This window comes from Ovis canadensis, chromosome 15, assembly GCF_042477335.2.
Source record: "Ovis canadensis isolate MfBH-ARS-UI-01 breed Bighorn chromosome 15, ARS-UI_OviCan_v2, whole genome shotgun sequence".
Classification (NCBI taxonomy): Eukaryota; Metazoa; Chordata; class Mammalia; order Artiodactyla; family Bovidae; genus Ovis; species Ovis canadensis.
In genome coordinates, this window is record NC_091259.1 from 9,081,643 (window position 1) to 9,107,489 (window position 25,847).

The 25,847-nt window shown below is 40.5% G+C and overlaps 2 protein-coding genes across 16 annotated transcripts in view; one reads left to right on the top strand and one right to left on the bottom strand.

Annotated features, from left to right (window-relative positions):
• Positions 1–7,237, bottom strand: part of MRE11 (MRE11 homolog, double strand break repair nuclease) — a 78,122-nt gene extending 70,885 nt beyond the window's left edge. The window contains exons 1-3 of one of the 6 annotated variants that reach the window (XM_069554761.1): positions 7,070–7,237; positions 6,178–6,295; positions 4,423–4,555 (exon numbers count right to left, since the gene is read on the bottom strand). In XM_069554761.1, the coding sequence (XP_069410862.1) occupies positions 4,423–4,555; positions 6,178–6,197 (153 nt within the window). In that variant the 5' untranslated portion in view covers positions 6,198–6,295; positions 7,070–7,237. The remainder of the gene's footprint in view (positions 1–4,422; positions 4,556–6,177; positions 6,296–7,069) is intronic. The other 5 variants (XM_069554762.1, XM_069554765.1, XM_069554766.1 and 2 more) reach the window with 5 other exon arrangements.
• Positions 6,548–25,308, top strand: ANKRD49 (ankyrin repeat domain 49). 10 transcript variants are annotated; one of them, XM_069554774.1, is made up of 5 exons: positions 7,315–7,364; positions 13,963–14,087; positions 19,645–19,756; positions 22,758–23,108; positions 23,805–25,308. In XM_069554774.1, the coding sequence occupies exons 4-5, from the start codon at positions 22,854–22,856 to the stop codon at positions 24,264–24,266; spliced, it is 717 nt and encodes a 238-aa protein (XP_069410875.1). In that variant the 5' UTR covers positions 7,315–7,364; positions 13,963–14,087; positions 19,645–19,756; positions 22,758–22,853; the 3' UTR covers positions 24,267–25,308. The 10 variants fall into 10 exon arrangements, with proteins under 10 accessions (XP_069410868.1, XP_069410869.1, XP_069410872.1 ...); XM_069554777.1 differs by lacking the exon at positions 19,645–19,756 and adding an exon at positions 8,193–8,769 and having other exon boundaries at positions 7,317–7,364; XM_069554772.1 differs by having other exon boundaries at positions 7,320–7,364; positions 19,645–19,899.
• The last annotated feature ends 539 nt before the right edge of the window (positions 25,309–25,847 follow it).

The window sequence follows — 25,847 nt, forward strand, 5'->3', positions numbered from 1 at the left end:
CTGTCCATGGGATTCTCCTGGTAAGAACACTGGAATGGGTTGCTGTGCTCTTCTCCGGGGGAGCTTCCCACATCTCATGTTTCCTGCATTGGCAGGTGAGTTCTTTATCACTAGTGCCACCTGGGAAGCCCTTATCTGTCTTATGTTAACTTAATTATCAGACAAGTCAGAGAACCTAGAAGGGAAGAAGGAAAAGATTTCTGGCCCCTACACTAGTCAGAGAGACTACAATTAAAATTTAACCTAGGTCTTCAAAACTAAACATGATTTGAACAAAGGAAAAAAATGATCACAATCAAAGCCATAGAAAAGACAACTTAAGTAAACATTTTTATAAGGGAGGGGAAGGGACAGAGTTGTTTAAAAGAGTTTTGGAGGTTGGTTACTCAAACATACAAATGTGCTTAATACTACTCAACCGAATCCTTAAAAATGGTTAGGGTGGTATGTTTTATGTTATCAAGAGCAAAAAAAATTTTTTTATTATCTTTAAAAACTGGTTTGTGACTCTAGTAATCACTGAGAACACAACTTGCTTCTGAGGTATTCCTGCCCTACATGAATCTACTCATGAGGAAATGTCAGACATATCCAATCGAGGAATATTCTGCAAAAATAATTACCTGTGACCCTTCAAAAATGTCAAGGTCATGCTTAGAGAACAAACGTATGGTTGCCAGGGGTTAAGGATGGGGGGAAAGGATAGTTAAGAGAGTTTGGGATGGCATGGACACCCTGTTATATTTAAAATAGATAACCAACAAGGATCTACCACAAAGAATAGGGAACTCTGCTCAAAGTTATATGGCAGCCTAGATGGGAGAGGAGTTTGGGGAGAGCACATGGTGCTCAGTGTCTGACTCTTTGTTACCCCGAGGACTGTAGCCTGCCAGGCTCCTCTGTCCATGGGATTTCTCAGGCAAGAATACTGGAGTGGGCTGCCATTTCCTTCTCCAGGGGATCTTTCTGACTCAGGGATAGAACCCAGGTTTCCTGCATTGCAGGCAAATTCTTTACCATCTGAGCCACCAGAGGACTCTGGGGCAGAGTAGATACATTGAGTCCCTTCACTATTGACCTAAAACTATCACAACTTTATTTAAAAAAAAAAAGCCAGAGTCATGAAAGACAAGGCAGACTGAGGAAATGTCCCAGATTATAAGAGACTAAAGAGACATGACAACTAAACGTGAAATGTAATCCTGGGCTGGGATCTAACATCACTGACCTGCCCCCAAACTGCAACGACATTTGTTGTGGGGAAAACTGGCAGCATCTTAGAATTGCATGATAGTACTGGAGAAACATCAGTTTCCCTGGTTTTGACAAGTGCACTCTGGTTACACATGCAATTTACTCTCAAATGGTTCAGGAAAAGTGTGTCTGTCTATGTGTTTACGTATGGAGAGAAAGAGGATAAATTAAATGTAAAAGTATAGGAAGGGCATCCCTGGTGGCTCAGATGGTAAAGTTTCTCCCTGCAATGCAGGAGACCCTGGTTTGATCCCTGGGTCAGGAAGATGCTCTGGAGAAGGGAATGGCAGCCCACTCCAGTATTCTTGCCTGGAGAACCCCATAGACAGAGGAGCCTGGGACTACAGTCCATGGGGTCAAAATAGTTGGATCCAACTGAGCGATTAAGACACATTTACATATTCACACACACACACACACACACTCAGTGTAGGAAAATCTCAGTGAAGGGTAAGAAGTTATTTGTACTATTCTTGCAATGTCTCTTAAGACTGATATTGTTCCAAAATTAAAAGTTTAAAAAAAGAAGACTCTGAAGAACTAGAGAGTACAGATTAGGCTGATAGAACTAAAAAGTAGAGATAAGGCTGGTTAGAAGGCTGCTGCTACTGCTGCTGCTAAGTTGCTTCAGTCGTGTCCAACTCTGCGCGACCCCATAGATGGCAGCCCACCAGGCTCCCCTGTCCCTGGGATTCTCCAGGCAAGAACACTGGAGTGGGTTGCCATTTCCTTCTCCAATGCATGAAAGTGAAAGTGAAGTCACTCAGTTGTGTCCAACTCTTAGAGACTCCATGGACTGCAGCCTACCAGGCTCCTCTGTCCATGGGATTTTCCACGCAAGAGTACTGGAGGGGGGTGTCATTGCCCACAATATAGAGGACTTAATAATCAGAAAGAATTTAGGTTTCAGTAAGAAGAAGTAGACACAAAAGATGGGGGAAAGTAAATATAACATGCATTTGGAGGTACCAGCTTGGGGTTGTGGGCAGAAGAGGACAGTTAGGATTAAAGAGTGCAGGGAGAGGAAGCAGAAGGAAAGGAAATGACACAGTGAAGGAAAAAAAAAAAAGCTTGCGCTCAGGGAAAGACATAGTTCTTTAGCACCTAAGCATAGAAAAGGACACAAACAAACCTCCTTTGACTGTTAATTTCTCTGCCTTCAGGGTAAAAGAAGACGATACTAGACATTCCCTCATTCATGAACACATTTATGAGAGTGCCTCCTGCTCGGCAGATACTTTCGCCGTACTAGGATACACATGAGCAAACAGAAAAGAATCTTCATTCTCATGTAATTTATCTTCCAGTGGAGAAGAAAATAAACAAGTAGACAATCCAATAAATTATTTCAGATGGTGCTATGAAAAAATGAATGAGTACTGTGGTAAGACTGTTTGGAGTTATCAGGGAAGACCTCTCCAAAAAGATAAAACTTGAACTGAGAAGTAAACCCTGACTAAATCAAGATGCTCGGAGCAGGAAGAGAACCAGACACACAGAGGTCCCAGAGTAGAACACACACTCCGGGGTAGATGGAGCACAAGCCAAGCACGGAGAGTCAAAGGAAATGAAGTCTTCTAGTAGGGGCCAGATTATATTGAACTTTGTAGTTTAATTTTTACTCTAGATTTAATGGAAGGCCACTTAGATTTTGAAGCAGCAGAGTGCCATGATCTGATTTATGATTTTAGAAGTTCACTCTGTCTGCTATACTGTAAAAAAGAAAAAAAAAAAAAAACACCTAAGGTGACCTACTAATGTGACTTCCTTGGTGGCTCAGATGGTAAAGCATCTGCCTACAATGCGGGAGACACGGGTTCGATCCCTGGGTCAGGAAGATCCCCTGGAGAAGGAAATGGCAATCCACTCCAGTATTCTTGCCTGGAAAATCCCATGGATGGAGGAGCCTGGTTGGCTACTGTCCATGGGGTCGCAAAGAGCCGGACACGACTGAGTGACTTCACTATCTAAGGTGAGCTACTGTAGTTCAGCAAAATAAGGTAGAAGTTTTGAATTAAGTTTATAGACTCAAAGGCAGAAAATAGTGGGAAGGATCCACTCATAAATATTTAGAAATATGAACTAAAGGACTTGCAGAAAAACTGAACAGAACTCTGAGGAAAAGTTGAAGATAACAGCTGGCAAGTCACTCGAATTTATGTTTATTCCCCAGTTGTCTTCTGGGCTCTAGATGGACATTTTATCTGTCTGCCAAAAGGTTTCCTTGAATATCCTATTGGAACCTCCAACTCAAATGGCCTAAATCAAAATTCATCACCTTCCCATATAATGAAGTATGTAATAAGGAAGTGTGAAAATAAGAAAGAAATCTTCCTTATTTAAAACCTACTTCTATTACCGGTATCACCATTCACCCAAACTTAACACACTTCAGAGATACTGTCATCCCTTCTCCCTCATCTGCATCTCCTAATCAAAGTATGCAAACCCTATTTTTGTAATAGTTCTTGTATTCACTTCCTTGTTTCCATTGCAAACCACCACTGTAAAAAAGCCTCAAACTTATTTTGACTTCATGCTAGACTCTGTTGCCAGAAGACTTTCTATTAATTGGGTACAAACTCCTCAATCTGGCATTTGAAGCTCTCACTGAAGCTCAAACCACATTTCTAGTTTTTCAGCCCTCTTTCTCAAACAAGACCCACCAGTGAGCCAACACAGCTGCTATATCTCTTCCAAGCCCAAGTTAAATGCCACTTAATTTATCTCATCTAACTGTCCTATTCTAAACGTGATCTCTTCTACCTCTAATCTCCCAGGAAATACTATTTATAATTTTCTTATGGCTCTTATCCCATATGACCTTGCATCTGAGCATTTAGACATTTATCTTATCTTACATACTGATTTGCCTGCTGTATGTTCTTTGAAAGCAGAAACTATGACAGTCATCTTTACAGTTCAAATAGAAACATGCTGCACTCAGTAAACACTTCATCAATTTTCATAAATTTTTATAGACTATTTTCAAAAGTCACTCCTACTTGAATTCAGGGAATAAGGCACATGAAATCTGATTTGGACTTTTAGCATACTTATATTTAAGCAGGCAATCTGAGCACAGGAACATACAAAACAAAACTCTAAGAGGAAAAACAGTAAGTACAGGAACTTGGTAGAAATTGCAAAAATGCAAACCAAACTCACATCATTTTCCTGGGCAAGTCTTAAAATTTCATCAAATGTTACAAATGTATCATTTCCTCTCACGGCATCTTTTTCCATAAATCCCAGATGAATGTCCGTTGCAACCAAGATTTTAAATGTGTTTTCATCATCGCTGTATTTACAAAGAAGAAACACTTCAATATAATTCACTGAAAGAATGTTCAAGTAAACTGAACATCTAAACTAAACTAAATTAAAAAAAAATCTAAACTAAATCTCTAAATAGCAATTATGAACTAAAATCATTTTTCCAGCTCGAAACAAGATCTGAAAATTTGAAGCATTCACTAGTTTATTAACATCACAATCTTCCTACCACTAATACAATGTAGAATACATACACACTTTTTAAAAGGCTCTGTAACTGCTTCAATATATAACCGTGTAACAAGCAGTTTTATACACTCATATGTAACTTGGATTTGAAAGTTTATTTTCCTAATCTGTTTCACAGCAAAAATCTAAGAGAATTTGATCCCAGTATCTAAATTTGCTATTTATTTATTTTGTACTTTTCCAGGGAAATTAGAATTAACTAGTTAATTTAAAAAGCACTCCTCTTATTTTATAAGCAGATTTCTATTCTAATAAGCTAGTAACTTACATCCAGGTCCTGCTTGACTACTCTCTACACAAAGTTAGCTTCCCATTAACAAATCTGGCCAAGTTTATAATGCCATTTAAATTTGGTAGTACCCCAAAGATTCAATACTGTCATGTGATGCAGCAATATGATAAGTTATTAACACTCTCTTAAACATGTGACTTTTTAACTGTCTTTAAAATAATTTGGTATCTCTGATCTCATCTCAACTCACATGTAAAGAGGTTAAGTATTATTGTTTCTGAAAAACCAGAAGGCTAAATACCTTTATCATGAAACAGAATGGCAGAAATGGTACTAAAAGCCAAGATTAAAATTCAGGCTGTTTTCACTAAAACATACGAACTTAAAAACAAACTTTTATATATCTCTAAAATTCAAATCTTTATACACAGGAGAATTCTCCAGAAAAGATGTCTCTTCAGAAACTTCAAAATGATAAGCACAGTTCTGACTACTATATACATACAGATTAAGTCAGAATACTTTCAAATCACATTACTATCCAGACTTCCACAATTTCTAAAGTATTTTCACTTCAGTTTTTTCATTTAAATATGAAAATTTATCTGAGAGTCATTTTAACTTGATGATACAAATGAAGAAATTGGGGTGAAGTTTAAAGGCTTGCTAAGTTGCTCAGCATCTAACAATACTACTCAAGAAATTAAAACCAGGATGAAAGACTCCAAGTTGGAAGCTTTTCCCACATTACTTTTCCTAGTTCTTTTATTTATTTTCATTTTAGTCAGATTCATTTGCAATTTATTCAGTGCTAGGGCAATTTATCCCTCTAAAAATGTGCTCTAAAAGACTTGCATTAGCTAGTAAGACTTAGTTCAAGAATATTTATAGCTTCAATAGTTTAAGACAAAAACCTAAGAACATATATTTATACAGCAATATGCCAATCTACTGCAAAACCCCAATCTACAGCTGCACATTATCTTTAATTAATAAACATACAGTATGAATTGTTAACCATTCCAAATACTTTTTGTAACGACCAACACTTGTGTTCATGCAAGCTCTTTATTTACTAAACAAGTTTTCTTTTATGGTGATCATAGACGATAAGGCTATTTGATAGAAACCCAAACCAACAAATATTTCGAAAGAAAGGCGCTTACAGGGCATCCGCAGGACTCATTTCTATGGTCAGTCCACCTCCTCTGAGACCAGTTCCCTCTCCAAGTACCCTTGGGTCCGGTGCTGAAATAGGTCAGAAAACTCACTCGATTCCAAATTCTAAAACAAAATTTTATTTAAAACATATTTTTTAAATGCAGACTGGCAATTTTGGAAGAGTCTCATTTTCACTTAAGCACCTACTATACATATTTATTTTTAATGTTAACAACAACAAAAAAATAGCGTGTCTCCAGTGCCACTCCTTTTTTACCACTATAATTAAACTCTCCTAGCTCCTTTTGCGTGCGCTGTGGGAAGCTAATGTTTGTTAAATGAATGGGCAAAAGACTCACACAATACTTCCGGTTTAGCACACAAATAACTGAACAGAAATGTTTTAAGTTGCATGTTAAGGGCTACTCTGGAGCCTACGGAGATCCTGTATTTCCTGCTTAAACAGAATTATTTTAAAGACACGGGCTACTTTTGAAAGGATAAGAGGTCCACGTTTGAATAAACAAAACACGTCGTTGAAGGAAAATAGCCGGAGGAGCCTAGTGGGCTGCAGTACACTGGGTCGCAGAGTCGGACACTACTGAGCGAGTTTACTTTCACTTTCACTTTTGAGGAGGAGAAGCTGCCACCGTGGAACGACCCCTCCCACGCCAAGATCGCCGGTTCGGTGAGGATCCCAAACCTCAGCGCGCCCGCACCACAGAACTCCGCGGAACCTCCAAGCTCCTCCCGAGCCCACTCGGCCCATTCTTCCCACAAAGTCAGTCCTCTCTGGGCTTCCGCCCGCGACGCCACAGACAGAGGAAGCAACTCGCAAATTATCCCACACCTGGACTCTCCACAGCCCCACCCTGGGGACCCGAGGCTGACTTTTACCCGGGAAGAAGGAGGGACAATCACGACAAGAAGAGCAACAGCACCCCACGGGATGGCGTCTCAGAACCGGCTTGTTGGTAAACCTGAATTAGGCGGGAGAGTAACAGCTTCTCCTTCTCTCGCGATACTTCATTGATGACGAAAGCGCTTCAACCCCTCTCAATGGCTGTCGAGTGCCGCGAGGTTGCAAGAAAAGTTGCAGCGAGGCCCCGCCCTCGTACAAGAGCCAATCCTGAGTAGCCGACGAGACAGAACCCGGAAGCGAGGTTCCCGGCGGCGATTTTCCGACTCTGAGGTGGGTAGCTCTTTCTCGTCTGGGGTCACACTTCCTGGACGCTTGGCGCCACCTTTGAGCGCTTGAACCGAAAGGGGCGGGCCTCTGTGGACCCCTGGGGAGCTCTGCAAATCCGGCCGCGAAGTAGGTCCTCGGTAGGGCTGGAGCAGTTTCTTCGGGCTTAGTGGTTTGGAAGGCCGCAGATGCGCCTCCTGGGCCTGTGAAGTGACAGGCCAGTGCCGAGGTCGGGACTTGTGGCCTTCTCTCTCACTGCCCTCCTCAGAGAGTGAACATTCGGCCTCTAGTTTACAAGCCTTTCCCTGCGTCTCATTGTCTCCGTGGACCCCAAGTTCAGCACATCTGTATTGCTTTGTGCTGACAGTGCATTAAAAAAATAATGATGTGAAACTTTTGAATTAGAAAATCTGGGCCTTTAGTTCCATTGAAAGTTGTTTTAATCTTTATAAACTTCAGCGCCTTCGCCTGCCTAATGGGGCTTATGGCTCCACCTGTCGCTGAGCTGTTTAAGAGTTGACATAGTTTGTGGAATGTGATCTTTAAAAAACATAACCTAGTTCCTTCTGTTGCAATATCATCAAGTAGAAATCTTGATCGACTGTTTAAATCTTGAATCAGGGAGATGCACCAGAGTTTGACTTTTAAATTAATTAAGAAATTTCTGTATGTAATTTATTTTACCTGGAACAGTAAATTCAAATTTTAAAAAGTTTTTATAAAAAGAGGAGGGGCACAAGATCTGTGCTATAATGTTGCTGTGCTGTACCTACACTCTCAGTAGCTTAAGTCCTGTTCGACTTTTGTGACTGTGGCTTGCCTGGTATTCTCTAGGCACGAATCCTGGAGTGGATTTGCCATGCCCTTCTCCAGGAGATCCTGACCGAGGGATCAAGCCCACCTCTCCTGAGTCTCCTGCATTGCTGGTGGATTCTTTACTGCTGAGCCACCAGGGGAAGCCCCAATAATGTTGCTATGGATGCTGTAATTAATATGTAAACTTTACATTATTTACTGGTATTTATTGTTTAATGAATAGATGTATATTGCATTGTAAGCTTCAGAGAATAGGTTGAGAAAAAAGTGAAAATATTAGAATATAAAAACCTTTCTGATTGATCTGAAAAACTGAACTATCTTAGAAAATTCTTTACTGCAGTCCTTTTTTTGTGCATAGGGTCTTCCCTGGTGACTCATGGTAAAGAATCTGCCTTCAGTGCAGGAGACTCAGATACTATCCCTGCGTGGGAAAGATCCTCTGGAGAAAGGAAAGGCAACCCATTTCAGTATTCTTGCCTGGAGAATTCCACGGACAAAGGTGTCTTGTGGGCTACAGTCAATGGGGTCACAAAGAGTTGGCCATGACTCAGCGACTAACACTGCATTGTGCAAAGTAACACGTCCAGAGAAGGTATTGGTCATGAATGATAGATTTAAACTGGACTTTAATGCTCTTGGCACTATTATTAAAATATAGTGATGCATTCAGTTCAGTTCAGTGGCTCTGTCGTGTCTAACTCTTTGTGACCAAATGAACCGCAGCATGCCAGGCCTCCCTGTCCATCACCAACTCCTGGAGTTTACCAAAACTCATGTCCATTGAGTCGGTGATGCCATCTAAACATCCCATCCTCTGTCATCCCTTTCTCCTCTTGCCCTCAATCTTTCTCAGCATCAGGGTCTTTTCAAATAAGTGAGCTTCTTGCATCAGATGGCCAAAGTATTGAAGTTTCAGCTTCAACATCAGTCCTTCCAATGAACACTCAGGACTGATCTCCTTTAGGATGGACTGGTTGGATCTGCTTGCAGTCCAAGGGACTCTCAAGAGTCTTCTGCAACACCACACTTCAAAAGCATCAATTCTTCTGCACTCAACATTCCTTATAGTCCAACTCTCACATCCATACATGACTACTGGAAAAACCATGACCTTGACTAGACGGACCTTTGTTGGCAAAGTAATGTCTCTGCTTTGTAATATGCTGTCTAGGTTGGTCATAACTTTTCTTCCAAGGAGTAAGCATCTTTTAATTTCATGGCTGCAATCACCATCTGCAGTGATTTTGGAGCCCCCAAAAATAAAGTCAGCCACAGTTTCCACCGTTTCCCTATCTATTTACCATGAATTGATGGGACCAGATGCCATGATCTTAGTTTTCTGAATGTTGAGCTTAAAGCCAGCTTTTTCACTCTCCTCTTTCACTTTCATCAAGAGGCTGTCTATTTCTTCTTTCTGCCATAAGGGTGGTATCATCTGCATATCTGAGGTTAGTGATATTTCTCCCGGCAATCTTGATTCCATCTTGTGCTTCTTCCAGCCCTGTGTTTCTCATGATGTACTCTGCATATAAGTTAAATAAGCAGGGTGACAATATACAGCCTTGACATACTCCTTTTCCTATTTGGAACCAGTCTGTTGTTCCATGTCCAGTTCTAAGTGTTGCTTCCTGAACCTGCATACAGATTTCTCAAGAGGCAGGTAAGGTGGTCTGGTATTCCCATCTCTTTCAGAATTTTCCACAGTTTATTGTGATCCACACAGTCAAAGGCTTTGGCATAGTCAATAAAGTAGAAATAGATGTTTTTCTGGGACTCTCTTGCTTTTTCAGTGATCAGCAGATGTTGGCAATTTGATCTGTGGTTCCTCTGCCTTTTCTAAAACCAGCTTGAACATCTGGGAGTTCACGGTTCACGTATTGCTGAAGCCTGGCTTGGAGAACTTTAAGCATTACTTTACTAGCATGTGAGATGAGTGCAATTGTGCGGTAGTTTGAGCATTCTTTGGCCTTGCCTTTCTTTGGGATTGCAATGAAAACTAACCATTTCCAGTCCTGTGATCGCTGCTGAGTTTTCCAAATGTGCTGGCATATAGAGTGCGGCACTTTTACAGCATCATCCTTTAGCATTTGAAATAGCTCAACTGGAATTCCATCACCTCCAGTAGCTTTGTTTATAGTGATGTTTCCTAAGGCCCGCTTGACTTCACATTCTTGGATGTTTGGCTCTCGGTGAGTGATCACACCATTGTGATTATCTGGGTCACTAAGATCTTTTTTGTACAGCCACCTCTTCTTAATGTCTTCTACTTCCGTTAGGTCCCTACTATATCTGTCTTTTATTGAGCCCATCTTTGTATCTTTTTCCACTGGTCATGTATGGATGTGAGAGTTGGACTATAAAGAAAGCTGAGCACCAAAGAGTTGATGCTTTTGAAGTGTGGTGTTGCAGAAGACTCTTGAAAGTCCCTTGGACTGCAAGCAGATCCAACCAGTCCATCCTAAAGGAGATCAGTCCTGGGTGTTCATTGGAAGGACTGATGTTGAAGCTGAAAATCCAATACTTTGGCCACCTGATGCAAAGAACTGACTCATTTGAAAAGACCCTGATGCTGAGAAAGATTGAGGGCAGGAGGAGAAGGGGATGACAGAGAATGAGTTGCTTGGATGGCATCACCAACTTGATGGACATGGTTTTGGGTGGACTCCGGGAGTTGGTGATGGACAGAGAGGCCTGGTGTGCTGGGGTTCCTGGGGTTGCAAAGAGTCAGACATGACTGAGTGACTGAACTGACCTTGCATGAAATGTTCCCTTGCTATCTCTGATGTTCTTGAAGAAATTTCTCGTCTTTCCCATTCTATTGTTTTCTTATATTTCTTTGCATTGATGCATTAGGATTCATTCAATTAAAACTCATAAAAATTAGGTATAAAGAAATCCATATCTTAGGAGTTATGAGTAACTCTTAAGATTTCTCAGAATCCAATCCAAGCAAAATCAAGTGATAGCACTTTAATCATGTTAATTATGCAAATATTTTTAATGCTTGTGTATATAAGTCGGACATAAATGTAAGTCAAATACAGTCCCTATCCTTATGCTAACCATCTTTTTAGAGGCTAAAACAAGAATAAAATTAGTGATAAGACAGTATATATCACCAACAAATAGGAGAAACTAGAGAGAGATCTAATATGCAGGCTCAAGAAAGACTTAAGAGAGAGGCAACTTCTGGGAAGAGTCTTAAATGACTAAAAATATTTCAACAAATATAATTAGGAAGCTGAGAAATATTTTTTAAATATCTATTATACTCATTTTCTTTAAGTGGTTAAACTTTGATATGCTGTACAACTTTTTTATAATTAATGAATTTATTTTAATTGGAGGCTAATTGCTTTACAATATTGTGGTGGTTTTTGCCATACATTGACCTGAATCAGCACAGATGTACATGTTTCCCCAATCCCAAACCCCCATCCCACCACCCTCCCCATCCCATCCCTTTGGGTTGTCCCAGTGCACCGGCTTTCAGTGCCTTGTTTCATGCTTCGAACTTGGACTGCTCTTCTATTTCACATATGGTAATATACATGTTTTAATGCTATTCCCTCAAATCATCCCACCCTCGCCTTCTCCCACAGAATCCAAAAGTCTGTTCTTTACATCTGTGTCTCTTTTGCTGTCTCGCATATGGGGTCATTGTTACCATCTTTCTAAATTCCATATATATGCATTAATATACTGTATTGTTGTTTTTCTTTCTGTCTTACTTCACTCTGTATAATAGGCTCCAGTTTCATCTACCTCATTAGAACAGATTCAAATGCATTCTTTTCAATAGCTGAGTAAAATTCCATTATGTATATGTACCACAACTTTCTTATCCATTCATCTGCCAATGGATATCTAGGTTGCTTCCCTGACCTGGCTGTTGTAAACAGTGCTACAGTGAACATTGGAGTACATATGTCTCTTTCAATTCTGGTTTCCTCGGTGTGTATGCCCAGCAGTGGGATTGCTGGGTTGTATGGCAATCCTATTTTCTGTTTTTGAAGGAATCTCCACCCTGTTCTCCATAGTGGCTGTACTAGTTTGCATTCCCACCAACAGCATAAGAGGGTTCCCTTTTCTCCACACCCTTTCCAGCATTTATTATTTGTAGACTTTTTGATACCAGCCATTCAGACCAGGGTGAGATGGTACCTCATTGTGATTTTGATTTGCATTTCTCTAATAATGAGTGGTATTGAACAATTTTTCATGTGTTTCTTAGCCACCTGTATGTCTTCTTTGGAGAAATGTCTATTTAATTCTTTGGCCCAGTTTTTGTTTGGGTCATTTATTTTTCTGGTATTGAGCTGCATGAGCTAGTTCTTTATTTTTGAGATTAATTCTTTGTCAGTTGATTCGTTTGCTATTATTTTCTCCCACTCTGAAGCCTGTCTTTTCACCTTGCTTATAGTTTCCTTCGTTGTTCAAAAGCTTTTAAGTTTAATTAAGTTCCATTTGTTTATTTTTGCTTTTATTTCCATTACTCTGGGAGGTGGGTCACAGAGGATCTTGCTCTGATTTATGTTAGTGTTTTGCCTATGTTTTCTGCTAGGAGTTTTATAGTTTCTGGTCTTACATTTAGATCTTTAATCCGTTTTGAGTTTATTTTTGTGTATGGTGTTAGAGTGTTCTAGTTTCATTCTTTTACAGGTGGTTGACCAGTTTTCCCAGCACCACTAAACTATGCTGAATAGTAGTGGTGAGAGTGGGCACCGTTGTCTTGTTCCTGACTTTAGCGAAAATGCTTTCAGTATTTCACCATTGAGGATAATGTTTGCTATGGGTTAATCATATATGGCTTTTATTATGTTGCGATATGTTCCTTCTATGCCTGTTTTCTGGGGAGTCTTTATCATAAATGGTGGTTGAATTTTGTCAAAGGCTTTCTCTGCATGAGATAATCATATTATTTTTATCCTTCAATTTGTTAATGTGTTATATCACATTGAATGATTTGCGGATATTGATCAATCCTTGCATCGCTAGGATAAAGCCCACTTGGTCACGATGTATGATCTTTTTAATATGTTGTTGGATTCTGTTTGCTAGAATTTTGTTGAGGATATTTGCATCTATGTTTATCAGTGATATTGGCCTATAGTTTTCTTTTTTGTGTGTCATGTTTTTTGGTTTTCATATTAGGGTGATGGTGGCCTCATAGAATGTGTTTGGGAGATTACCTTCCTCTGCAATTTTCTGGAAGAGTTTGAATAGGATAGGTGTTAGCTCTTCTCTAAATTTTTGGTAGAATTTACTTGTGCTTTTGTTTGTTGAAAGATTTTTTACTTCCCTGGTGGCTCAGAGGTTAAAAAGCGTTTGTCTGCAAGGCGGAAGACCCAGGTTCAATCCCTGGGTTGGGAAGATGCCCTGGAGAAGGAAATGGCAACCCACTCCAGTATTCTTGCCTGGAAAATCCCGTGGACGGAGGAGCCTGGTAGGCTACAGTCCATGGGGTCCCAAAGAGTCAGACGTGACTAAGCAACTTCACTTTACTTCCATTTCTGTGCTTGTGATGGATCTGTTAAGATTTTCTATTTCTTCCTGGTTCAGTTCTTGAAGGTAATACTTTTCTAAGAATTCATCCATTTCTTTCAAGTTGTCTTATTCATTGTCATATAGTTACTGATAGTAGTCTCTTAAAATCCTTTGTATTTCTGTGTTATCTGTTGTGATTTCTCCATTTTCAGTTCTAATTTTGTTGATTTGATTCTTTTCCCTTTTTTACTTGATGAGTCTGGCTAATGGTTTGTCTATTTTATTTATCATCTCAAAGAACCAGCTTTTAGTTTTGCTGATTTTTGCTATCCTGCTGCTGCTAAGTCACTTCAGTGGTGTCTGACTCTGTGCGACCCCATAGATGGCAGCCCACCAGACTATCCTTTCCCTGGGATTCTCCAGGTAAGAACACTGGAGTGGGTTGCCATTTCCTTCTCCAATGCATGAAAGTGAAAAGTGAAAGTGAAGTCGCTCAGTTGTGTCCAACTCCTAGTGACCCATGGACTGCAGCCTACCAGGCTCCTCCATCCATGGGATTTGCCAGGCAAGAGTACTGCAGTGGGATTTTTGCTATCAGTTCAGTTCAGTCGCTCAATCATGTCCGACTCTTTGCGACCCCATGAATCGCAGCACGCCAGGCCTCCCTGTCCATCGCCAACTCCGGGAGTTCATACAGACTCACATCCATCGATTCAGTGATGCCATCCAGCCATCTCATCCTCTGTCGTCCCCTTCTCCTCCTGCCCCGAATCCCTCCCAGCATCAGAGTCTTTTCCAATGAGTCAACTCTTCGCATGAGGCGGCCAAAGTACTGGAGTATCAGCTTTAGCATCATTCCTTCCAAAGAAATCCCAGGGTTGATCTCCTTCACAATGGACTGGTTGGATCTCCTTGCAGTCCAAGGGACTCTCAAGAGTCTTCTCCAACACCCATACTTCAAAAGCATCAATTCTTCGGCGCTCAGCCTTCTTCACAGTCCAACTCTCGCATTCATACATGACCACAGGAAAAACCATAGCCTTGACTAGACGGACCTTAGTCGGCAAAGTAATGTCTCTGCTTTTGAATATGCTATCTAGGTTGGTCATAACTTTTCTTCCAAGGAGTAAGCATCTTTTAATTTCATGGCTGCAGTCACTGTCTGCGGTGATTTTGTAGCCCCCAAAAATAAAGTCTGACACTGTTTCCACTGTTTCCACATCTGTTTCCCATGAAGTGATGGAAGCAAATGCCATGATCTTAGTTTTCTGAATGCTGAGCTTTAAGCCTACTTTTTCACTCTCCTATTTCACTTTCATCAAGAGGCTTTTTAGTTCCTCTTCACATTCTGCCATAAGGGTGGTGTCATCTGCATATCCGAGGTTAGTGATATTTCTCCCGGCAATCTTGATTCCAGCTTGTGTTTCTTCCAGCCCTGTGTTTCTCATGATGTACTCTGCATATAAGTTAAATAAGCAGGGTGACAATATACAGCCTTGACATACTCCTTTTCCTACTTGGAACCAGTCTGTTGTTCCATGTCCAGTTCTAACTGCTGCTTCCTGACCTGCATACAGACTTCTCAAGAGGCAGATCAGGTGGTCTGGTATGCCCATCTCTTTCAGAATTTTCCACGGTTTATTGTGAACCACACAGTCAAAGGCTTTGGCATAGTCAATAAAGCAGAAATAAATGTTTTTCTGGAACTCTCTCACTTCTTCCATTATCCAGTGGATGTTGGCAATTTGCTCTCTGGTTCCTCTGCCTTTTCTAAAACCAGCTTGAACATCAGGAAGTTCACAGTTCATGTATTGCTGAAGCCTGGCTTGGAGAATTTTGAGCATTACTTTACTAGCATGTGAGGTGAGTGCAATTGTGCAGTAGTTTGAGCATTCTTTGGCACTGCCTTTCTTTGGGGTTGGAATGAAAACTGAGCTTTTCCAGTCCTGTGGCCACTGCTGAGTTTTCCCAATTTGCTGGCATATTGAGTGCAGCACTTTCACAGCATCATCTTTCAGGATTTGAAACAGCTCAACTAGAATTCCGTCACCTCCATTAGCTTTGTTCATAGTGATGCTTTCTAAGGCCCACTTGACTTCACATTCCAGGATGTCTGGCTCTAGATTAGTGATCACACCATCATGGTTATCTGGGTCATTAAGATCTTTTTTGTACAGTTCTTCAGTGTATTCTTGCCACCTCTTCTGAATATCTTTTGCTTCTTTTAGGTCCAGACCATTTCCGTCTTTATCAAGCCCATCTTTGCATGAAATGTTCCCTTGGTATCTCTAATTTTCTTGAAGAGATCTCTAGTCTTTCCCATTCTGTTCTTTTCCTCTATGCATTGATCGCTGAAGAAGGCTTTCTTATCTCTTCTTGCTATTCTTTGGAACTCTGCATTCAGATGCTTATATCTTTCCTTTTCTCCTTTACTTTTTGCTTCTCTTCTTTTCACAGCTATTTGTAAGGCCTCCCCAGACAGCCATTTTGCTTTTTTGCATTTCTTTTCCATGGGGATGGTCTTGATCCCTGTCTCCTGTACAGTGTCACGAACCTCATCCCATAGTTCATCAGGCACTCTATCTATCAGATCTAGGCCCTGAAATCTATTTCTCACTTCCACTGTATAATCATAATGGATTTGATTTAGGTCATACCTGAATGGTCTAGCAGTTTTCCCTACTTTCTTCAATTTGAGTCTGAATTTGGTAATAAGAAGTTCATGATCTGAGCCACAGTCAGCTCCTGGTCTTGTTTTTGTTGACTGTATAGAGCTTCTCCATCTTTGGCTGCAACAAATATAATGAATCTGATTTCAGTGTTGACCATCTGGTGATATCCATGTGTAGAGTCTTCTCTTGTGTTGTTGGAAAATGGTGTTTGCTCTAACCACCGCATTTTCTTGGCAAAAGTCTATTAGTCTTTGCCCTGCTTCATTCCGCATTCCAAGGCCAAATTTGCCTGTTACTCCAGGTGTTTCTTGACTTCCTACTTTTGCATTCCAGTCCCCTATAATGAAAAGGACATCTTTTTTGGATGTTAGTTCTAAAAGGTCTTGTTGATCTGCATAGATCCATTCAACTTCAGCTTCTTCAGCATTACTGGATGGGGCATAGACTTGGATAACTGTGATATTGAATGGTTTGTCTTGGAGATGAACAGACTGTCGTATTTGAGATTGCATGCAGGTACTGCATTTCAGACTCTTTTGTTGACCGTGATGGCTACTCCATTTCTTCTGAAGGATTCCTGCCCACGGTAGTAGATATAATGGTCATCTGAGTAAAATTAATTAGGGCTAACTGCTCCATTGTATTATTTAAAGTTTGTGTTTCCTTGCTAATTTTCTCTTGGTTGATCATAGGTATGAGTGGGGTATTAAAGCCTTCCACTATTGTTGTGTTACTCTTAATTTACCCTTTCATACCTGTTAGCATTTGCCTTATGTATTGAGTTACTCCTATGTTGCGTGCATATATATTTAGAGTCTTTGTATCTTCTTCTTGGATCGATCCTTTGATCATTATGTAGTGTCCTTCTTTGTCTCTTTTCATGGCTTTTATTTCAAAGACTTTTTTTATCTGATATAAGATTGCTGCTCCTGCTCTATTTTGTTCTCATTTGCATGAAATATCTTTTTCCAGCCTCTCACTTTTAGTATGTATGTGTCGCTTGTTTTGAAGTGGGTCTCTTTTAGACAGCGTATATAGGGATGTTATTTTTGTATCCATTCAGCCAGTCTTTGTCTATTGGTTGGGGCATTCAACCCATTTACATTTAAGGTAATTATTGATAAGTATGATCCTGTTGCCATTTACTTTGTTGTTTTGGGTTCGAGTTTATATACCTTTTCTGTTTCCTGTCTAGAGAAGATCCTTTAGCATTTATTGAAGAGCGGGGTTGGTGGTACTGAATTCTCTGTTTTTGCTTGTCTGTAAAGCTTTTTATTTCCCCTTCATGTTTGAATGAGATCCTTACTGGATATAGACATCTGGGGTCTAGGTTTTTCTCTTTCATCACTTTAAATATGTGCTGCCATTCCCTTCTGGCCTGAAGAGTTTCTATTGAAAGATCAGCTGTTATCCTTATTGGGATCCCATTGTGTGTTATTTGTTGTTTTTCCCTTGCTGCTTTTAATATTTGTTCTTTTTATTTGATCTTCATTAATTTGATTAATTTGTGTCTTGGGGTGTTTCGCCTTGGGTTTATCCTGTGTGGGACTATCCAGGTTTCTTGGACTTGAGTGAATATTTCCTTCCCCATTTTAGGGACGTTTTCAACTGTTATCTTCTCAAGTATTTTCTCATGCCCTTTCTTTTTGTCGTCTTCTGGAACTCATATGATTCAAATGTTGGGGTGTTTAACATTGCCTCAGAGGCCTTTAAGGTTGTCCTCATTTCTTTAATTCTGTTTTCTTTTCTCTTCTCTGCTTCATTTATTTCCACCATTCTATTTTCCACCTTCCACTTATCCTGTCTTCTGCCTCAGTTATTCTACTATTGGTTCCCTCCAGAGTGCTTTTGGTCTCAGTTATTGCATTATTCATTATTAATTGACTCTTCTTTATTTCTTCTAGGTCCTTGTTGAACATTTCTTACATCTTCCTAATCCTTGTCTCTAGTCTATTTATTTTATTTTCAAAATTTTGTTTTCAAGATTTTGGAGCATCTTGACTAACATTATTCTGAATTCTTTTTCAGATAGACTCCCTATCTCCTCATTTTTTGTTTGGTTTAGTGGATGTTTATCATGTTGCTTTACCTGCTAAATATTTATCTGACTTTTCATTTTGTTTAGATTGCTGTGTTTGGGGTGTCCTTTTTGTAGGCTGGAAGTTTGTGGTTCCTCTTTATTGTGGATCCTGCTCCCTGTCAGTGGGGTTGTACTAGTGGCTTGTCAAGGTTTTCTGGTTAGGGGAGGTTGTGTGTGTGTTCTGGTGGGTGAAGCTGGATGTCTTCTATCTGGAGTGCAATGAAGTGTACAGTAGTGAGTTTTGGGGTGTCTTTGGGTTTAGTGTGACTTTGGGCAGTCTATCTTTTAATGCCCAGGGCTGTGTTCCTGCATTGCTGGAGAATTAGCATGGTATGTCTTGCTCTGGAACTTGTTGGCTCTTGGGTGGTGCTTAGTTTCAGTGTAGGTATGGAGGGTTTTGATGAGCTCTTGTCTGTTAATGGTCCCTGGAATCAGGAGTTTTCTGATGTTCTCACGTTTTGGAGTTAAGCCTCCTGCCTCTGGCTTTCAGTCTTATTCTTACAGTAAGTAGCCTCAAGACTTCTCCATCCATACAGCACTGATGATAAAACATTAAGGTTAATGGTGAAAAGATTCTCCACAGTGAAGGACACCCAGAGAGGTACACAGAGTTACTTAGAGAAGAGAAGAGGGAAGAGGGAGATAGAGGTGACCAGGAGGAGAAGACGGGGAGTCAAAAGAGGAGAAAGCAGTCTAGCCAGTAATCAAATCCCTAAGTGCTCTCCACAATCTGGAACACTCAGAGAGGTTCATGGAGTTCCATAGAGAAGAGAAGAGGAGGAAGGAGATAGAGGTGACCAGAACGAGAAGAAGGGGAGTCAAAACGGGAGAGAGCAATCAAGCCAGCAATCACAACCCTCAGTGAACATGGGTACTGAAGATTAGATTCTTAAAGGTACAGAGTTGATTTAAAAAAAAAACCAAGAAACAAAGATTAAAAATATAGAGTAGAGGTTAGACTCAAAAATACAATGTTAAAAATACAAAACAAAATGAATCACAAAAATTATGAAAAATATATGTATATGAAATTTGTTTTTAAAATAGGATCTTTTTTTTGCAAGGTAATAGTAGGTTATAAAAGTGAAAATTAAAGTAGTAAAGAACTTAAAAAATTAAAAAGTGATCATATAAAATATATTTAGGGATTTCTCTGGAGTTGTTGTGGGCAGTGTAGGGTGAGTTCAGTTTCCCATAGTTCCTTATTCCAGCTTGTACTTGTTCTCAGGGTCTATGCTGCTGCTGCTGCTGCTGCTGCTAAGTCACTTCAGTCGTGTCCAACTCTATGCAACCCCATAGATGGCAGCCCACCAGGCTCCCCCACCCCTGGGATTCTCAAGGCAAGAACACTGGAGTGGGTCGCCATTTCCTTCTCCAATGCATGAAAGTGAAAAGTGAAAGTGAAGTTGCTCAGTCGTGTCCGACTCCTAGCGACCCCATGGACTGCAGCCTACCAAGCTCTTCCATCGATGGGATTTTCCAGGCAAGAGGACTGGAGTGGGTTGCCATTGCCTTCTCTGTCTCAAGGTCTATAGGCCCCCTCTAATGCTTAGTCAGTGTTAACTACAGGGTTTTAATCTGTTGCACCTGTCACTTCCAGAGCCGGTCCCTATTCTTTGTTTATTTTGGCTTCCTCTGTTTGAAAGTCTCTTCAGTGTCTAATTTCTGCCCTGACACAAGGGGGCAAAGGTGGTCACTTATTTACACTCACTTGTTCAGTTGTGTTTTGGGGAGGGAGGAGCCCTGCAAACAAACATCACTGGCATGTGTGGGGAGTGTTTGCAGTGTATGGGCCACAGTGGGTTTGCCCAAGCTCACGGCTTGTACTTTCTGGTTCTATACTGCTCAGGCTGCAGGGTGCTCTGTAGGGCACTGTCCAAAGCAGGCCCTGGGTTTCATGCACTTTCCAGGTCTAAGCTACCCAGGTTCAGGTTCTCAGGCACTCCACAGGGCACAGACTCTGTTGGGCGTGCGTTTTGTGCCCTTCCCAGGTCTGAGCAGCTCAGGCAACCAGGTGCTTGAGGAGCACACTGTCCCAGGTGCGCCATGCATGTTAATCACCTCTCTGGTCTTGGGTGTGCCATGTGTCTCCTCTGGGAAGCTGATCTCAGGCTATGACCCTCCTGGCAGATGTCAACCATCCAGGATCCCAGGAAGACGTGGTTAGCAACTGGGGGCCTGCTCACAGTTTGGTGGAAGATGCCCGTCTCTGAGGCTGAGATTGGAGCAGCCCGTTGCCTTCTGGCTCTGGCTGTTGCCCACCTGCTTCTCTGCCTCTGGCAGGGAGGGGACTGTATGCAGCTGGCTAGCTCTCCTTTGGTGATCACTCAGTCCTTTGCTCTGTGAGCAGGCCAGGCTGCACATTAAGTTAGAGAATTTCGCAGGAAAGTTCTCTCTCTCTCTCTCTGGGTATCCCAGAGTTTGGGGTGCTGTCTGACATTAGCTCCCTCAGATTGTCCTCAGGGCATTCAGGCCCAGTCCTTACCTTAAGCATGCAGCTCACGCCTTCCTCTCCAGCCTCCAGTGGCTGATGTGAGCATCTGGGCTACTTCTCTGCCAGGAGTTGTGGTTAGGCACCTATTCTGTGTGTTTTGGTTTATTTTTTCCTCCTGGTTATCTTGCCCTCTGAGATTCTAAAACTCCCCCATAGACCTACTGGTGAGGGGGTTTCCTGGTGTTTGGAAACTTCTCCTTCATGACTCCCTCCCTAGGACGGTCTCCATCCCTAACTCTTTTGTCTCTCTTTTTGTCTTTTATATTTTTTCCTACCTCCTTTTGAAGAGAATGGGTTGCCTTTCTAGGTGCCTGGTATCCTCCACCAGCATTCAGAAGTTGTTTTGTGGAAGTTTTTCAGTGTTCAGATGATCTTTTGATGAATTTGTAGAGGAGAAGGTGCTCTTCCTATCCTATTCCTCCTCCATCTTGGGACTGCCCCCCTGCATAACTCTTTAAGCTGATATTGTTTATAAATTATTATGGCAACCTAGCAGAATAAATGTCATTTACTTCAGGAAGCCTTCTGTAATCCCTTGGTGGTAGTATTTTAGTCACTAAATTGCCTCCAACTCTGCGAACCCATGGACTTGCAGCCCACAAGACTTCTCTGTCCATGGGATTCTCTAGGCAAGAATGCTAGAGTGTGTTGCCATTCCTTCTCCAGGGCATCTTCCCAACCCAGGGGTTGAACCCATGTCTCCTGCATTGGCAGATAAATTCTTTACCACTGAGCTACCAGGGAGGCCCTCGGTAATCCCGTGAGACTGGGTTAATTATGGTCCTCCTGTATATTCATTGTATCTGGTTACAGTCTTATCTATAGTACTTAATGCTTTTTTGCCAGTCTTCCTGACTAGATGGTAAACTTCATGAGGTTAAGACATGGATCTTGTCCATTATTGAATCCCAGTACCAAGAGACTGGCGGGCTTCCAAAGTGGTGCAGTGGTAAAGAACCTGCCTGCCAGTGTAGGAGACAAGAGAAATGGGTTTGATCCCTGCATCAGAAAGATCCCCTGGAGAAGAAAATGGCAACCCACTCCAGGAATTTCTAGCCTGGGAAATCCCTTAAACAAAGGAGCCTGCCAGGCTACAGTTCAGGGGTCACAAAGAGTTGGACATGATTGAGTCAGTAAGAACAAGCATATAACACCAAGAGACTGGCACATGCCAGGTGTTTTTTTCATCTTTGTTGAATGAAGGAGTGAATGACAGCCAAAATCCTGTTTCATAACAAGAACCCAACTAAGAACAATAGTTGTCTGTCAGTGAATAGGACTACTTTTTAAAGCCGTGAATTTTCCTAAGCCAGAAAGTGTTCAAGTAGAAAGAGGATGATTATTATAGATGTCATGGTAAAGATATCTGCATTGATGAGAGATTGGGACATGTGTCCTCTGGGGACTATTCCATCTCTAAGAATCTCTGATTCTTGGAAGTAGTTTTTAGGAAAAACAAATTTTTGTTTCTTTTCTATAGCATCTATGTGTCTCATTTATAAAAATGGTGAATGTTCTCATTTTTATTGTATTAGTTATGATTTAAAAACTTCAAGCATTAATCAGCTGTTAGTATAATACAACATAGTATCTAAACCAATAGATTCAAAATAAGTCAGAGTCATAACTACTGACTTAGAAGAAAACAATAAAAAATGACTATTAGGCCATTAAAAATAAAGGTAACTGAAATCTGTCAGCTCCAATATTTGATGAATGTAAAGAGTATTAATAAACACCAAAAAGTTTAGACAGAGTATATTTGTATATGTTTGCAAGACTTATTTATGCTATTAATAAAGCCTCAATTACTGGTTTGCTCCTGTTTTTTGTGTTTGTGTTTTCAGATCTTGATGAATAAAATAAAGCAGACATAATCATCTCTGGAGAGATTATTTATATCCTGGTGTTTGAAATGATTTATATTTAAAATAGTAGTAAAAATGGAAAAAGAGAAAGTAAATGATGAAAAACCAGACCCAGAGAACTCCTTGGACTTTTCTGAACACTTCAACCAACTTGAACTGTTGGAAACACATGGACACCTTATTCCTACTGGTACCCAAAGTCTCTGGATAGGGAATTCTGATGACGATGAAGAGCAAGATGAAAAAACTGAAGAGTGGTATCAACTGCAAGAAAAAAAAATGGAAAAAGATCCAAGCAAATTGCTTCTTTGGGCTGCTGAAAAAAATCGGGTAAAAAAAAAAAAAAAAAAAAAGAACAGAACAGAACAGTTAAAAAAGAAACCTTAATTTAGTAGAAAAACTACTAGATTGGAAGCCAGAGGACCTGTCCCTGAAGCTCGCTTTGTCCTCAGACCAAACTGAAAAAATATCACTTCATGAAAACAGGTGTCTGAGGTTATTTTAGTTAGAAGGAATTGAGCTTCTTAATTTCTAGATTTCCTTGTTAGCATTGTTTTCTACTGATAAAAGTTTATGTTTTAAAGTTTTATACACCATGCATATTGGTGTGATAATCCTACTACTGAAAGATCAGAACATAATGTTCCATTATTATGTTTTCTTCACAGATGAAACATAACATATCAAACATGATTCTAGCCTGTATTGTTCATCTAACTGTAGCTTTAGTGCAGTAAGCCTTAATTGGACCAGGAGTAAACATATGGATTGGTTTTCAGAGAATCACGTTCATAAAATCAAGTTTATGAGGGAAAAAAAAAAAAGAATTTATAATTAACACTGACTTGTTCATTGTTAAATAAGTTGTCCTCCTCCCCAAAGAAATCTTACATTTATTTTACAGTCATCTACTAACAAGGAAGTTTTCATTTAACTTAATTAAATCTAACACCACTAGACTGTTTCATGTTGTTTACTGTTTTGTTTCATGTTGGGTTTGTGAAAGATCTCCTGTTTTATTCTCAGCTGACCACAGTGCAGAGACTGCTTTCAGAAAGGGCTACCCATGTGAACACTCGAGATGAAGACAAGTACACACCGCTCCACCGAGCAGCCTACAATGGGCACTTAGATGTGGTCCGGGAGCTGATTGCACATGGGGCGGATGTCCATGCAGTGACAGTGGATGGCTGGACACCCCTGCACAGTGCCTGTAAGTGGAATAATGCCAGAGTGGCTTCTTTCTTACTGCAGCATGATGCAGATATCAACGCCCAAACGAAAGGCCTCCTGACTCCCCTACACCTTGCCGCTGGGAACAGAGACAGCAAAGACACCCTGGAGCTCCTCCTGATGAACCGCTACATCAAGCCAGGTCTGAAGAACAGCCTGGAGGAAACAGCATTTGACATCGCCAGGAGGACTGGTATCTATCACTACCTCTTTGAAATTGTGGAAGGTTGCACAAATTGTTCACCTCAGTCTTAATAACGGTTCTAATAATTTTCTTAAGTTTCTAAGTCCGAGTGCCTGCTTTGTGTGAGATGTGAAATATCCCCATTGTACAAAGTTGACATCAAAAGTCTTAGGACAGTAATTCAGTGGTACTCACGATACTATCCCTCCAAGTGAATTGCCCGACCTTGATGTCAAAATGTATTTGAAAGTTGTTTGGATTTATCTTTAATGATTTCCATGGCGTTTGTGATTTTTACCAAATCATTTTAACTTGTCTATATTGAAAAACTTGTCAGAGGTTGTGCAGAAAACTAACGATATTTTTGGTGCTGATCCAAGAGAAAATGTATTTTTACATTTACAATATCCCCCATCCTAGAGCTTTGTGGAGTATTTAGTATATCAACATGTATTTTTATAAGGTCAAGTAACTCAGCATTTTATTTAAAAATCTTAAATATACCGGTGCAGTTCAGCTGTCTTCTCTGCATCACCATAGCCATTTACTTTCACTGTAAACCGTAAGAATGAACATATTAGTGACTTGAACCTTCATAAGTTTAAAAAAAATTGAGAAACCTAGGTCTTTGTTTTTTATTAATAGAACCATAGATGTTTAATCTACACATATTATATACTGCCTCTCCTTCCACAATCCACACAATCCTGTGGACCCTCCTACCTCACCCACCCTGGTCAACCTACATAATCCTTATTCTCCTGGTGAGTCAGCACGACCCTTAAGACATGTGCACCACTATACCTTGGTCCAGGTGATCATAGCCTATTTGCCATCCAGCTAGTTTTACCTGTCCGGTCCTGCTGAGCCGGGACCTGCTCACCTCATCTCCCAGGGTCACAGGAAGGGTTCTTTTCCAGGATCCTCATTTTATAGAAGCCACACAAAGTCAAAGTGACAAGGGAAAAGGAATTCTAAGATGATTATACTGGGGCAAGAACGACAAAGTGGCTCAGGCATTTTTTAAAAGCCACGTTGTAGATAACAACAAAAGCGTAAGTATAAATATTCTTAAAAAAAATAAAAATAAAGGCTTTAAACAACCAAGAAAAAGTGTGAATAATTCTTATACCTGTGTGTATCTTATCTATCTGGCATACATTTGTTTAGCTTTGACTCTGTCCATCTCTCCAGCAGCAGCTTCTTGTTCCTTTGCCCTTCTGTGACTAAAACAAAAGAGTTATCTTTCAACTTCTCAGCACCAGAACTGACACACTGGGGACAAGCAGCTGAACTAATGGGCTTTTTCTTTGGCTATATATATGTATATGTGTGTTTATGTGTGTATATAAAAGTGAAAGCAGTGAAAGCTCAGAGTCCTAACCGCTAGACCACCAGGGAATTCCCTCTATGGTTATATTTTTTAAATGTCCACCAAAATATTTGTCTCTTTTGACCCTGTCCATGTGACCCAGTTACCTTAAACTAAGTAACAATGTTATTTAATCAAATATATGTGGCAGTTTTTAGGTTAAAACAAGATTGGATCATCTCAGAAGAGTTAAAAATGACATATGAACTGAATCATTATGACAGTGTTTTTAAGACTTAGGAGAGCTTTGGTTATTTTGTGATCTCTGGCTAGGACATAA

What these genes read in the sequence shown, in the direction of transcription:
- ANKRD49 (XM_069554767.1), top strand. Translation starts at nt 22,854, where the DNA reads ATGGAAAAAGAGAAAGTAAATGATGAAAAACCAGACCCAGAGAACTCC. An exon ending in GGGCTGCTGAAAAAAATCGG is followed by an intron (nt 23,109 to 23,804) that starts GTAAAAAAAAAA and finishes TTTTATTCTCAG; the next exon opens with CTGACCACAGTGCAGAGACT.